General features: G+C 47.4%; 1 protein-coding gene across 5 annotated transcripts in view; it reads left to right on the forward strand.

The window, feature by feature from the left end:
• GRM8 (glutamate metabotropic receptor 8) overlaps positions 1-14,350 on the forward strand; it is an 855,522-nt gene that overhangs the window by 37,260 nt on the left and 803,912 nt on the right. The window contains exons 1-2 of one of the 5 annotated variants that reach the window (XM_084788015.1): positions 400-699; positions 10,693-11,509. The exons of 1 other annotated variant lie outside the window; for it this stretch is intronic. In XM_084788015.1, coding sequence (XP_084644141.1) covers positions 11,000-11,509 — 510 coding nt within the window. In that variant the 5' untranslated portion in view covers positions 400-699; positions 10,693-10,999. Of the gene's footprint in view, positions 1-399; positions 700-968; positions 1,377-10,692; positions 11,510-14,350 lie in introns of those variants that run through there. 3 more of the 5 variants (XM_084788014.1, XM_084788013.1, XM_084788011.1) reach the window with 3 other exon arrangements.

Below are 14,350 nucleotides of genomic sequence, written 5' to 3' on the forward strand. Positions count from 1 at the left end.
TCACAGGCACCCTCCTCGGAGCTGTGGTCATTGGGAGGGAGGGGGGCCAAAGCCGCCCCCCCCCCCACCCCTCGCGCTTCGGGTGGCGTTTCCCGGCGTGATTCCTCAGCTCACTGCGCCGCGCCCGCGGTTCTCCCACCTCTCCTAACCACCCTCCCCCTTTTTCTTTCCCCATCTTCACATTTCCCCCTTCTTTCTCCCTGGCGGGGCAGGTGGGGGGGGGTGATATATCAAAACAAAACAAAACGAAACAAAAAACCAAAACCAGAACTCTGATATTTCTGGTTGATTCAGACTTGCATGTTGAAGGGGTCCTGCCACTGGGGTGTTCCCATCCCTACCCACGCCAGCTCTCTGCCCCTCCAGGATCCTCCTCCCGCTTCCCGGGGTGACTGGTTGGCGAGAAGCGATTGGCGATCCCGGGCGTGATCCCGGCTGCGGCTCCCCGCGCCGCGTGGGGTGAATGGCTGCGGGCGGAGGATCGGGAGGCGCCGGGCGTAGACCAATCGCGGCCGCCGGTGGGAGTATTTGTTATTCACAAGGAAGAGACTCGCGGGTGGCTCGGCCAGCTCAGCCCCCTCTCAGCCCGGAGATCAGCCACAAGTGCGGCCTCGCGCGGTGGCGAAGGCAGCGGCGGCGCTGACATGGAGCTGCGGGCCCCCCGCGGGCTTCCTCACCTCACCCTCTGCGGGGAGCAGGGTAAGACTCCTCGCCAAGCAGCCGGCACAGAAAGAAAAGCCAAGTGCTGAAGCATAGAAAAAAAAGCTCCCCCCTCCCGCCTTCCAACTCTCCCCCGACCCTGAGCTAGCTGTAAAAGTAGGACCCCTCGATTTTATTACCATTTCTATTTTTTCTCCCCCCTCCCAAACCATGCAGCTAATAGCCAGGTGTATGCTTTTTTCTCAGATTACGTTAATGATTTGCTTTTTCTGTGTATAAGTAGATGGCTTTGCAGAGTATGGAAAAGGACTGGCGGGCGGAGAAACGCAGATGGCAAGAGAGGGAGAGAGTGGGCACCAGGGGGCGAGGGGCTGGCCGGGCATTGGAGCTTGATTGGGTGTCTGTTGATTTTACGTTGCAAATAACAAGGCGGCCACCCCTCTTGTCTTGCTTGCCATGATTACATTCCAGTGAAGAGGTGCGGAATAGAGGGAGCTAAGCTCGGAACTCCCAAGCCTTGGAGATGTGATTTCCCCAAAAGTTTAGACGCCGAATGGGAGATTGAAGGGTTACGGGAGTGGGCAGGCGCTCCTAGGATACTCTAACCTGGCGTGAGGCGGCAGGATTTTAAATCGCTCTGCCTGGGATTGCCTGGCCTGAGTGACCTCCTGGACCTGCCCTGGCGGAATCTGGACTTGTCCAGCCGAGAAGCCCAGGTACCTTGGTTATGTGACTCTAAAGGGAGGGATTTCCGAAGTTAGCGGCTTCCGGAATGAGTTGAGGTAACCCCCGCCTCCCCTGAACTCCAGCTAGATGGGTGTCCAGCAAGGAACTGGGGAAGATTCCGGGGGAGTGTCGCAGCAGCAAAGCCGGGTGGTGTAAGGGGTCCCGAGACCCGCGTCTCTGCGCAACGCACACTGTGCCTCGAGTTTGCGGTCCCCGAGTTAGCTCCGCGAGGTTGGGGTTTCCTTGTCTCCCTCCTTAACCGCCCCCCCACTCCCCAGCTCTGGGAAAAACGCTGGAGTTCCCAGCCCTGTTGTGGGTGGGGGGACTAGAAGAGGACTCAAGGACCTCGAGTTTCCGAAACCAAGACAGACAGTCCCTGCAGCTCTTCGGCAGCAGCACTCATGGCCAGAGTGGCCCCCGTGTCAGGCCGACCAGCAAGGGGTGTGGGCGCCTGTGGCCAGCAGGTGTGGCGGGTCGGGGGGGGGCCGGGGGGGAGAGGAGGCGCTCCCGGACCGGTGCACGCAGGAGTCTGAAGCCTAGGGCGCAAGGGGGTGTGGGTGGGGGTGAAGGGGGACTGGGGCGGTGCCGGGAGCCCCGAGAAGGTAGAGTAACCGGGTCATTCCCAGAGGCACTAGACTCTACACTGCGTTGGGCTTATATGGTCCGAGGAACTGAGAGGGAGAAGGAAGATGCGGCGGGGAGAGGGGATCCCGGGTGGGTGAGTGGCTACTGCCTGAGAATTAGAGGGAGATCTCTCAGCCAAGAGGCCAGGGAGAGCCCATCTACTCAAATGCTCCGAGGTCCGTTGAGGTCCATACAGTTGGTGAAAAATATAATAGAAGCATGCTTTCCCCCCTGCGCCCCCCCCTCCGCAGTTGTCTGACACGCTTCTTTGGTGCAAATGAAATGCAGAGGCGCGGCGTGCGAGTCACCCCGTTGCGCAAGAAGGCACCCCCGGAGCTTCCCTGAAGAACTGCTTCTAGCCCAAATTGGGGAGCCTGTCTTCATAGGATGTTTGTGTGCCCAGGATAGTGGTGGGGTGTGAGTTGAAGAAACCCAAGGCCCTCGGTTTTCCCCCACGCCCGGGGAGTTCCACCCCCGGAAGGGAATACCCTATTTGTCAACTGGGGGTGATCTTTTCCCCAAAGACCCGACAGTGGGAATCTCGCGAATATCCGAGAATACACTAGGATCTTGGCCAGTAATCAATCCTACCAGTGGAAGAACTGAAGACAGGGTTTGCGGTGGAGGTATTTGCAAGAAAAATTACTATCAGGACAAATGCATTCCGACGATAGCTTGCATTTTGCTTGAAAGAAAAATGAAAAGAGAGAAAGAGCCACCAGCAGGTAGATCTTGGATAAACAGCTTATTGCACTTGACTGTAATTTCCATTTTCCGTTATGAAACTGTTTGTCAATAATTGCAAATGGCTACAGGAACCACTTGAGTTTACCTTGGTCACTTGCTTGTGAATAATATCTTGAGTGATCACGATAGGAGACCATCTCAGCTGTATAAAATGCATTCTCTGGGTCTTGCAAATATATGGCCTGATAATTTTGAAAAGAGCATCATTCACCAGGGAAATGATTTTCTAACGCAATTTTCCCATCTCAGAGTCAACCACAGGTTGTACTGCGTCGGAGATAAAGAATATCTGCTCTTAAATAAGGGATGTGGAGACAATTTAAGGGGAGCTTTTCTAGGAGACATTTTCTCAGAATAAAGAAGGTGCTGAGAACACAGCTGAACGCTGTCTTTTGTAGGCTCAATTCGTTTTGTTTGGTTAGTGCTGGCTAGCTCTGTCCTCATGTGCACCCCCACCTTCCCCCCCCCCCCCCAGTTAAGGCTGATTGACTAGTTCTAACCATTCGGATCCAAAAATGGGAGAGAGAAAAAAAATAAAAAAATAAAAAAGGACAAGCCCAGCTGAGCCGGAGGAGTGCAGGGGAAAGTTGGAGGTCTCCAGTGATGTGCTCTTTAGGACTTGGCTGGGCAGGTTGAAGCTGCTTCCGGGCTTGTTTAATTGGTATTTATGCAGCAAACAGCCCAGCTGACATTCACATTGGCAGTATCAAGGGCCAATCTTTGTGTAAGACCGTTCCATTGTCTTTAGTGCACGGGAGCACTGAGTGCTGCACAGGCAAGCTCCTGATAGTAATGATGCTTTCTTTTCTAAGTTTCTTTCTCATTGACTTCTCCCAGTGGGGAACACCAAGGGGACCCTGCTGTAGTCAGTGAGAGCCATTGCTCTCTCACTCTCTCTCTGCATCTTAGAGAAGATGCTGCATGGATTTATCTTTTGCTTAGATCTACAGGGGGAAAATCTATCCACTCCCAGTGCCTGTTGAATAGGCTGGCTTTGAAAGGCCCAGGAAATTGTTTCCGCTTTCAGGGCAGAACCCGAGTGGGTATCACCAGACTTTCATTGCCTAGTCTCTCCATGAAGTACCAGGAGAGGTTGTGAGCCTGACAGTCAGTGGTATGATCGTATTCTTATTTCCATTTTAAGGGAACTTTTCTTTTTCTTCTAGGAATTTAGGTTTCCCTTACCCACCCTCCCTCCCTCCCTCCCTCCCTCCCCCCTCCCCCCTCCCCCCTCCCCCCTCTTTCCCCCCTTCCCTTCCAGGCATGTTTTCTTTGATTTCTGAGTTCTTTTTGGTGCACTGGCATGTTGGAGCAGACTCATCCACTGACAGGAAGGACCTTGGGCATAGAGCGTTGTCTCATCCGGGCCCCATCGCTGTCAGAATGATTTGAGGGTACTATGGAAAGAAGGCGCCCCATAAGGCTTCCTTTTCTGTTTGGTCATACCCTAGTCTTACTAACAGTGGTAAGATATTACGGCTTTTCTTAGGACTCATTTTAATAACACAGGTGCTGTAGTTGGAGGGAGACCATCAGGTTCTGACACCTGTAGGTGAATGTGTTTACTCCCTGGGGAGAACCAAGGCTTAAGGGAGACATGGTCTTGCGGTTCTTCATGACAGGACACATCAGTCCTTGTGGGCAGAGCAAGCCAGCTCTGTAAAGGGGCAGGGGGGAAGGTAAGGAGAAATGGGAAGACGTAGGGAAAGCCTTAGAGGACGGTTTACAAGCCATCAAACACATCTGTTGCCAATTTCCTACTTCTCCAGGCAAGATAACGTGTTCAGATACAAATCTGCTGGCTGGGTTTTCCAGCGGCAATAACCCTTAGTGCCAAAACAGGTTTTTTTTCTTGCCACTTAAGTAGTTTTCCCGTTTTTTTTTTTTTTTTTTTTTTTTTTTTTTTTTTTTTGCCACAGAGGAATGTCTTGTATTGTGAGTGTCTCTATCTGTGGCGTGGCGTTCAGGCCAGATACTGTACAGATCCACTGACTTCCCTTTGTGCCTTCAGATTGATTTTCCTTTGAGATCTCCTTTTTGGTACAGACTTTCCAAAGCTGATTCTTGAATACATGGCTGTTGCTAAGGTCTGACCCTCCATGATGCTCATAGGAAAGTGATCTCTGCTCCCCCCCAGCCCCTCAGCTCTAAGCATGATCTACAAGTAAAATACTTCAGTTCTGGGACTGGCTATTAAACCAATACTATCCCTGTGCATTCTTATGTGACAGTTTAAAAAGTATTTTTATGTACATTATGACATTTGATGTCACGGCCTGGCAGGTGGCCTCATGCCCAGAGGCCTTGGGATGGGGACAGAATGTGACTGCAGTCCTGCAGGTGAACTCTGGCCTGAGATGTCAACCATATAGGTGAATTTTAGGAGGAGACAGTTTGTGTGAGGTTCCTTGCTGGGGGATGTTCTAATGTATTTTGATGCTAATTACTGCTTGCTGTCTCTGTGACCCACCTTTTATTTAATAGAAAGCCATCCCACCTGGGCAGGGCAGAGGAGACAGAGGTGTGGCTAAGGGTCCCAAGAGGGAGAGAGAGGAATTCTGGGAAGAAGAAGAGAGACCACCGTGAGGAAAAAGGAGAAAGACCAGAGAAGGAGAAGAAGGCCGCCATGGGTTAGATGGAGAAGAAGCACGTGCTGGCATGAATGGGGAATTCGGCCCAGATGAAGAACATTAACAAGTATTTGGGATTATGGACAGGAGGTAGCTTGATAGAAATTGGTAGAAACAGATGGCACGGGATTGAGGCCCCACTATGGGAAGTAGTTTAGAGGGTTACTGTCTGCCCTTCCCCGGGTTAACTAAGGCTGTGTTAAAATATAACAAGTGCTTGTGTCTTAATTGGTTGCTAGTCGGGCCTATACTCATCATACTGGTCACACTGATGATATTAATAATGCTGGTAATCTGAAAACAATAGTTCCTGGCACACTGTCCAGACTCAGTAAGTTGGTTTCACCCTCTTCCACTCTTCTAAGCTGATACATACTATAAACGTGACCTATCAGTCCTTAAATGTGGTCCTTTTATGCAATAGCTGTGTTATCTATAAAGAAAGATGTAGATTGAAATTTACTAAACCAGATTGTTTTTTAAATGCATGATATTTAAAGAAAACCTGCGGTGAATTCTTTTGTTATGCTAATAACCACAGTCTAATTTATCTGTTTGGTAGTTGCATGTCTTCTGGATCCAATTTTCTTAATATCTGCTCTGCTTATATAAATGAGCTTTTAGATCCTTTTCTCACTGATGCAGGGGGGTGGGGTGGGGGGTTTACTTGCTTGCAAACAAAACCAGTCATTGTGCTCAGCTGACAAAGCCGTGGTCTCCTTTTTGAGTATAATCCCAAAGTCTCAGAACAGTAAGCTAGGCGACACCTTAGAGCTGGTAGGGTCACATCACCATGTCACAGATTAACAAGCAGAAGCACCCAGAGATGAGGTGGCCTGTTCTGTGTCCCCAACTAGTTACTGACTGTCCGACAAGGATCCCATTCCAGGCCTCTGTTTCCAGGGAAGGACTTACTCTTTCCCCTCTAAGGATCCACACAGGCAGCAGTCTGAGACACAGACAAAACTGCAGTATTAGGAGCTGATGGCAGTGCTTCCCCAGGATAGCCCTTCCTGTTAAATGAGCAATGCTTCCCCAAGATAGCCCTTTCTGTTAAAAGCTGAACAGATACAGGATGGGTGTGCTGCTTTTCATGAGAAGCTGCATTTCTTGGCTAAAGACATTTTCTATACAAGAATCTTACCCTGTCAGTGCTCCATGGTGGAGGAAGAAAGGAAGGCTGATCTTGACAGGCCTTGTGTGCTGGCTAGGGAACCAGAGTTGAAGGAAGTGTGAGTATTTTTAACCCTTTCAGGGAGTTCAGAACTATCCCTTCTAGAAACACCTCATGGCTGTTCAGTTCTTTATTGTTTCTTGAGCTAACCACTGGAAAAAACATACAACTATAGAAGATTCCTGCTGGGTAGCGGGGTCCTTACCCTCTCTGCACTGTCACAGCCAGTTTGTGCCCTTCTGTAGCTGTCTGAAAGAGCAAGGCCCACTGTTGATGGTGTGGGGGGTGTTGCTGTTTCCTATGCCTGGGCTTAGGGATCAACTTGTTTTGTGTGAGCTTTGTTGTTTTTCTCCTCACTTAAACAGAGATAGTAATAAGCAGCATTTGGGATCCTGTCTCTGAGATCCTGCCATGTGCCTGAGTCTCTGATGTAGGGAACACACATGGAAAGTAGAACACGCGCCTGGGGCACAGGCCTGCAATCTAGCCAGGGCAGGTCTGTGGGACAGTCAGTCAGTGTCAGCAGTACAGCCAGTGTCAGCGGTACAGATGACAGTCAGTGTCCATGGTACAGTCAGTGTGTCAGCGGTACAGTCAGTCAGAGTCAACAGTACAGCCAGTGTCAGCGGTACAGACAGACAGTGTCAGCGGTACAGACAGTGTCTGTCAGTGGTACAGACAGTCAGTGTCAGTGGTACAGTCAGTCCGAGTCAATGGTACAGCCAGTGTCAGCGGTACAGACGACAGTCAGTGTCAGCGGTACAGACAGACAGTGTCTGTCAGTGGTACAGACAGTCAGTGTCAGCAGTACAGACAGTCAGTGTCAGCGGTACAGACAGTCAGTGTCAGCGGTACAGTCAGTCAGAGTCAATGGTAAAGCCAGTGTCTATCAGCATTACAGCACTTAGAAGGGACAGAGGGGGTGAGCTGGGTGAGTCCATGGTTAGGCCTTCTGAATGTTAGCTACCATCTTGTGGACCCTGTAGTGGTGACAGCAGCTTGCTGGCCTCAGACTTTCCATACAGCAGGACTCACACTTTCTTTAAGACATGTACCATAAACACGCCTTTAGTCCCAGTACTTGGAAGACAGAGGCAGGTGGATCTCTGTGAGTTCGAGGCCAGCCTGGTCTACAAAGTGAGTCCAGGACAGCTAAGGCTACACAGAGAAACCCTGTCTCAAAAAAAAACAAAAACAAAAGAAGGAGGAGGAGGAGGAAGAGAAAGAGGAAAAGGAGGAAGAGGAAGAGGAAAAGGAGGAAGAGGAAGAGGAGGAGGAAGAGGAAGAGGAGGAGGAAGAGGAAGAGGAGGAAGAGGAAGAGGAGGAAGAGGAAAAGGAGGAAGAGGAAAAGGAGGAAGAGAAAGAGGAAGAGGAGAAGAAGAATGATTTCAACCATACCCAGGGGTCAGTCAGCTTGGGAGAACAGCTAGTTGACTGAAAATCAAAACAGCACATGAAGCAGAGCTGTTTGGATCTGTAGCTCAGATACACACACACACACACACACACACACACACACACACACACACACACACACACGTATGTATGGAAGAGTAACTACAAACTTTGTATATATATTATATATATGTATATACATGACACACACATATATAATCAGGCACACACACTACACACACACATTTCCTTTAGAGTTAAAACAGAAACTGAACATATTTAGTCTGTAATTTTATGACAATTGTTCAGACTCTGAAACCACCACAATATTTAAATATTTTCCATGTAGCTCTGATTTTACTCTTCAAGTGATGAACAGAATTCAATAAACCCTTCACCAACTGGGCAAATAGTCAAAAAGTTGCTGCACTTCAGTAGAGAAAGGAGGAGAAACCAGGGTGACGGCTGTTTACTGAGCTTTGTAGTGTGTGCCTGCTGGCAGGTTCTGTCTCCCCTTGCAGATAAAAAGACAAGGGCTGGAGAGCTTGCATGCAGTTACTTCTGTGCTGCAGAGGAGGAAGGAAACTCCAGTGGAAGTCCAGCGAGCTGTCTAATGGTGAGACCTCCTGGTTTGCATCTCACTGCCCTTGTCTGCTGAACCTAAATGATCCAGCCTCCTTACTCTCCATACCCCTGACTTTTCTTTAGGTTAGAGCTCCAAACAGACCTATGAGACACGGAGGAGACTAAATATTATTGTAAATACAATAGTTCAAAAATAAACTAATTTTTATTATTTCTAGGACTACATCAGCAAGTAGAATAGCTTAACGCCTCCTGAGTAGGTGTGGAAACGTGACCAGTTGATGGAGCCCATGTGTGTCTATAGCTGAAAGCAGTTTATTCTCTTAGATGTGTAAGGGTAAGAGATGGCTTTGTTAGTGGAGAAAGGGTTTGAAGTACAGCCCCTAGCCTTGATGTTTCTTCTTCATTTGCCCACTTTCTCTAGGTTTGGCCCGTGTGGACTTGGTCTTAGCATCTAAATTAGTGGTCAGAGTTAATGACATTTTACCACAATGTAACTAGTCTTCCTAGTGAGTAAATGCACATTTGGTTTAATCCACAGACTCAGGTGGGCTTCTTAAGTGTGTCCCTTTGGGGGGCGACTTCAGGACAGGCTGTTGTGGACTCTGAGGGGGAAGCAGCTGCCTGGTGAATCGAGTGGTGAGAAAACCAGCAAAGGACCACATATTTGGAATAATGTAGAGAAAAAAAAATCAAGGGACAGCACATTCCAGGTAGCCCAGAAATGGCTTAGCTGAGGGGCCAGCCATTGGCCAGGGCTCCTAGTGTGCACTCAGGAAGTCAGCACAGTGGTGGGCTAAGAGGCTCTTTTCAAACCTGGAAGTGAAACACAGTGTAACTTTCTCTGAAGGGCTTGGACATATGTTGAGTTGTCCCCCAGGGAGGCACCATCCTTTTTTTTTTTTTTTTCCTTTCAAGATAAAGAAGATGGAAAGAGGATTTTATGAACTGGAACTTAAACGAGTGAATGGGAAATGCAAGCAGATGTTGTTTGGCTGGGGTGGAGGAAAATGGTCCAAGTGTAAATAGGTTAGAAATGAACGTTAGATTAAGCATCCTGCCTGAATACATTGTTGCTGCTCAATCTCTTTGTTACGCATATACCCCAAACCTTAGATTTCCCCATGTTAAGCTGGTTCCATTTCAGTGAAACTTCTTGCAGAACTGTTCTGTAAGGACCTCGCGGAACTCTTTAAGGATGCAGGCCCCAGAATGAGGTTTCTTCTCAATCTGCCTGTAGATGCCTTCACGCTAGGCTATTTCTAGTCTTGATGAAATGACTGTTTTCCCCACTGAGTCAGACAAAATTAAGGAGCTCTCCAATTGATCTCCAGCGCTGATGTGTGTGTTGCTTGTGATTCCCGGATCAAGGTGTTATTTGCTTCAGAACCGCTAGCCTGCCCGTTACCTCCTCCCTGACGGATTAATTGGCAACTCTGACAATGGTAACAGGAAGATCTTTACACATAGCCCTCGCCTCGTGTTTAATTTTTGAGTCTTTGTTTTGTTACCACAGAACAATAGGATAATTGATGTGAGTAGCTGGTGTTCTGTGCTAAATGTTTCTGCAAGCTACCAGGTATTTTCAGATCTTTTGGTGGCTTGTCTCTCCCTTCCTCTCTTCCTTCTTTTCTTCCTTCCTCCTTCCGTCCTTCCCTGTGATTGGATAGTTACTGTTTCCCACTGGGAAATCTGGGACACTAAAATAAAAAGTTATTAACAGATGACTGGCTTGTTAAATACATCACAGAAAATAACCTTTCATTATCTCATGGACAAGATTTTAATGCTAAATTTATATAGCTATAAAAAGATAAAGCAGGTTGAAAAAGAAATAATGTCATCAATCATAGGAATTGTACCTTTCTGGAAATATGACTTATTGAAATAAAATGATAAATAAAAATATGTTCTGGCTCGAAAGAAGTGAGCTAGGTGCTGATCTTGCTCTGTTTCCCTTGCTTTAAACATATCATCAATCTCCCTGCTTAGATGCAGTGCAGCCAGGTGTTCAGAATCACAGGGGACCAAAAAGAGTTAGTTTGTAGAGAATAGGGAAAATAAAAAGTTGGTTCAGACAGGGCTCCAGTGTGTGAAAAATACAGCCCTACTCAACTGAATTTTACCCCCTTTCCTTCCTCTTCTCCCCAGGAACGATTCTGCTACAGGGCTGAACTCAAGGACATGAGTTGTTGACCTCATCCCAACGTTAGAACCTCAGATGTCATTCTAAATTTATTTGCAAGCCAAACTTTCTGTGGGAATACACTTGAAAGGAGGAGGGGTCTGTTGGAAATTCACTGTGATGTTCGAACCAAGGGAACTTGCTGAACTCCCCAGAGCCTTCCCCCATGGGCCCGGATGGTAGCCTCCAGAAGGTGCAGCCTCAGGCGGTCCTCCATCTTCTGCGGCGAGAATAAACTTCCAGTCTTAGACTGCGCTACCACCTGTGGAGAAAATGGTATGCGAGGGGAAGCGCTCAGCCTCCTGCCCTTGCTTTTTCCTCTTGACTGCCAAGTTCTACTGGATCCTCACAATGATGCAAAGAACTCACAGCCAGGAGTATGCCCACTCCATCCGCGTGGACGGGGACATCATTTTGGGGGGACTTTTCCCCGTTCATGCCAAGGGAGAAAGAGGGGTGCCTTGTGGCGAGCTGAAGAAGGAAAAGGGGATCCACAGGCTTGAGGCCATGCTTTACGCAGTCGACCAGATTAACAAGGACCCTGACCTCCTCTCCAACATCAGCCTGGGTGTTCGGATCCTTGACACGTGCTCCAGGGACACCTACGCTTTGGAGCAGTCGCTAACCTTCGTGCAGGCATTGATAGAGAAAGACGCGTCCGACGTGAAGTGTGCTAACGGAGATCCGCCCATTTTCACTAAGCCCGACAAGATTTCTGGTGTCATAGGTGCTGCAGCAAGTTCCGTGTCCATCATGGTGGCTAACATTTTAAGACTTTTTAAGGTAGGTAAAGGCATTGGCTTTCCAACCACCTGTGAAAGAGTCAGCAGTCTCTGCGCCTCCCAAGTTGGGGTTTGAAGAAGAAAGTGGGGACGGAGATGCTGATAAACACGGTCTGTGGCGCCAGGTTCCTCAAACGGGGCATTCTGTGCCCGGGTTTCCACACGTGCCACTTTAGTTCCTTTAGTTATGATTAAGTGGGTTAATCCTGGTTGTGTCCTTCCAGGGAGAATGTTGGTAAGTGTTGTCACGTGTCTGGTCCTCGGCTTCTTGCGGGTAATCTCAGGGAGGCTCGCTTTAAGCCAGAGCAAACATCTTTAGACAATAATACACCCTCAGCACACGTATCATACAGGACACTTCCTTTTTACTTGGGATACACGTGAAATAATTTACTTGGTGAGACGTCTTCGGGGCGGGGCACTCTGTTAATACAAAAATTCATGTGTGAAGAAACAGCCTTTATTAGTAATGTGCAGAAGGGAGCGACACTCTAGGAGTTAAGATGGTCATGAGGTCGTCAGGTTTATTATAACTCGAATAGAACAGAATCACATTAATTCACAATACTGTGATGCAGGCAGGAAATAATTACATGTAATTCTTATTGAGTTAATAGTTCAAATTTAGCAGGAAGAAATCAAGACATTTTGATTTAGATTTGATGATCTGTTTTATGCTTTATAATATCGACTAAAATTGCCAATATAAATAATATATGTGAAAACACTGAGAGTAAAAGTACCATAAAAATAAAGTTATTGTCACTCACCATTTTTATTAACTTTCTTATCTTATTTATTAATATCCATTATGTAGGCTTTTGAAATAGACATGATTTTTTAAATTGAAAATACTTTTCACTCTGATTTCTTACTCACTGGGACTTGGCTTTTTCCAACTGAACCTGAATTAATGAGGCTTCATTTTATATTATGAAAAACTATTCCTATGCACACAGATTTAAAGTTGGACCGATGACAGATAGAGTGACAAAAATGAACAAAGTGATGGAAAACTTCACAAAAAAGGGATGAAAGGGATTGAATCAAAGGCTTTCTGGTTTGGGAATATATCTTGGCGGCCAATCTAGCTCAGCCTCTGCCTCATATTGGAACTCCTCTGTACCATTCCCCCAAGAGGCTGCAGGGCCTCCGTGTGAATCCCCTTTATTCGGGGATAAGAATGCCAAGAGGTAGTTTAATGGCCGTTTTCAGATTGATGACTTAGCATCAGATGAGGAGGAGGCTGCTTTACGTGTCTAAGGCATTCTGAAAAGGCACAAAAAATGCCCCAGGGAGCATGGGAGACACTTTAGCAAGACATTAGAAGAGTCTCCTGGCAGAGAGAAGACTTGAAATGAGAACTGGCAGCCAAAGGTCTCTCGTTCTCCATCTCTGGAAATCTTCAGTTACAAACGGTGTCTCTAGGGATGGCTACCTCCTCTCTCCCAGAGGCAAGACACAGAGCCAGGAGACCTCTGCTTGTAGGTGTGGGCTCTCCTCAGGACTTGTGATCTGTGCCTCCTCGTCTTTCCTGCTCATGGCTACCTTGTCGACCAGCTGGTTCCCCGACCTTTTTCCTTTCTCCATTCAACCTCCCCTCCCCCTCACTTGTTACAAAATGTTTCTTTTGAGTTTTTACCTGATGACCATGGTTGAGACAGATCCACTATTAGAGATGAGGAAAACCTTCATGGTGGCTTTCTTGCTTCTTAGATATTCCCTGTATATTAATTATTGCTCCTATCACCCCATATCTCCTCTTACATATTGGTTTTCCTGTAGTCTGGCTACCACCTAAAAGCACACAAGGATTTGAAGAGTGCGGTGCAGGCAACAAGGCACACACTTATCTGAGATAGTCAAAGCTTATTTATGTTTTTTTTTTTTTGTCACAGAATGACTATCAGACAGTGAAAATAGTAATAATCCTGTATTATGTTGTTGGCTCTCTTTAGTGAGACAGTGCAGGTGAAATGTGCGGTCAGCACCTGGCTGCGTCCCTTGTTTCCTAGGCTGCTGAAGGACATTTCAGACCACCTGAAGGCAAGAGGGGAGTTTTTGTTTTATAGAGCTGGGCCTGGATTTTCTCTTCTGGGTTCTTCACTCACTAGAGAATTCTTTTGCTATTTTGGATTGTCGTGGAGAGAATTCTCTCTGATGGAGTGATTTATTCTTGGTTCTTTAAACACAGTCAGTGTTCCAGGGCAACTCCAGAGGGAATCTCGCCTGCACACCTAGGGGCTCCCTGGCTGCTCCTTGAGGGACATTGTAAGCAGGAGGCTACCTTTAGCCTGAGGAGGGCAGTGACTGTGGCAGAAGGCAGTACCAGCATTGGCACTCGGCACAGAGTAACACTTGACTTATGTCTTAGCCACACTACTAGATTTGGAAAAAAAAAAAAAAGATCTCAAGCAGCAAGAGGTGTGTGTGTGGGCTCATCCTACCTTCCTGCTGAAACTGAAGCACAGGAATGCAAATTACATAGTTTCAGCCTCTCATTGTATTGCCTCCATTTACTCGCATGACTTATGTGCAACCCTCGGCCTGCACTTCACAGTGGCTGTAATTAGGAGATAACAATGACTGTGCATGGAAAGAGAGCGGCCTGCTTTAGTGAGGGTGATGTCTGCTTACATCCGTATGCTAGGACTGACACAAGGCAGTACACTAGTTATCAGAGGGATGATTAACAAATTATTACATCAGAGATGGAGATATAGTTCCATTTTGAAAAAAAGAAAACATTAATTTCCTTAAGGCAATGCCATGATGAGGCGAGTGAAAGTGTAGTCCCCGCAGGATAGCATGTGACCCATAGAATCTATAAAGGATGCACAGA

Source organism: Acomys minous (genome assembly GCF_964271855.1).
Source record: "Acomys minous genome assembly, chromosome: 6".
NCBI lineage: Eukaryota > Metazoa > Chordata > Mammalia > Rodentia > Muridae > Acomys > Acomys minous.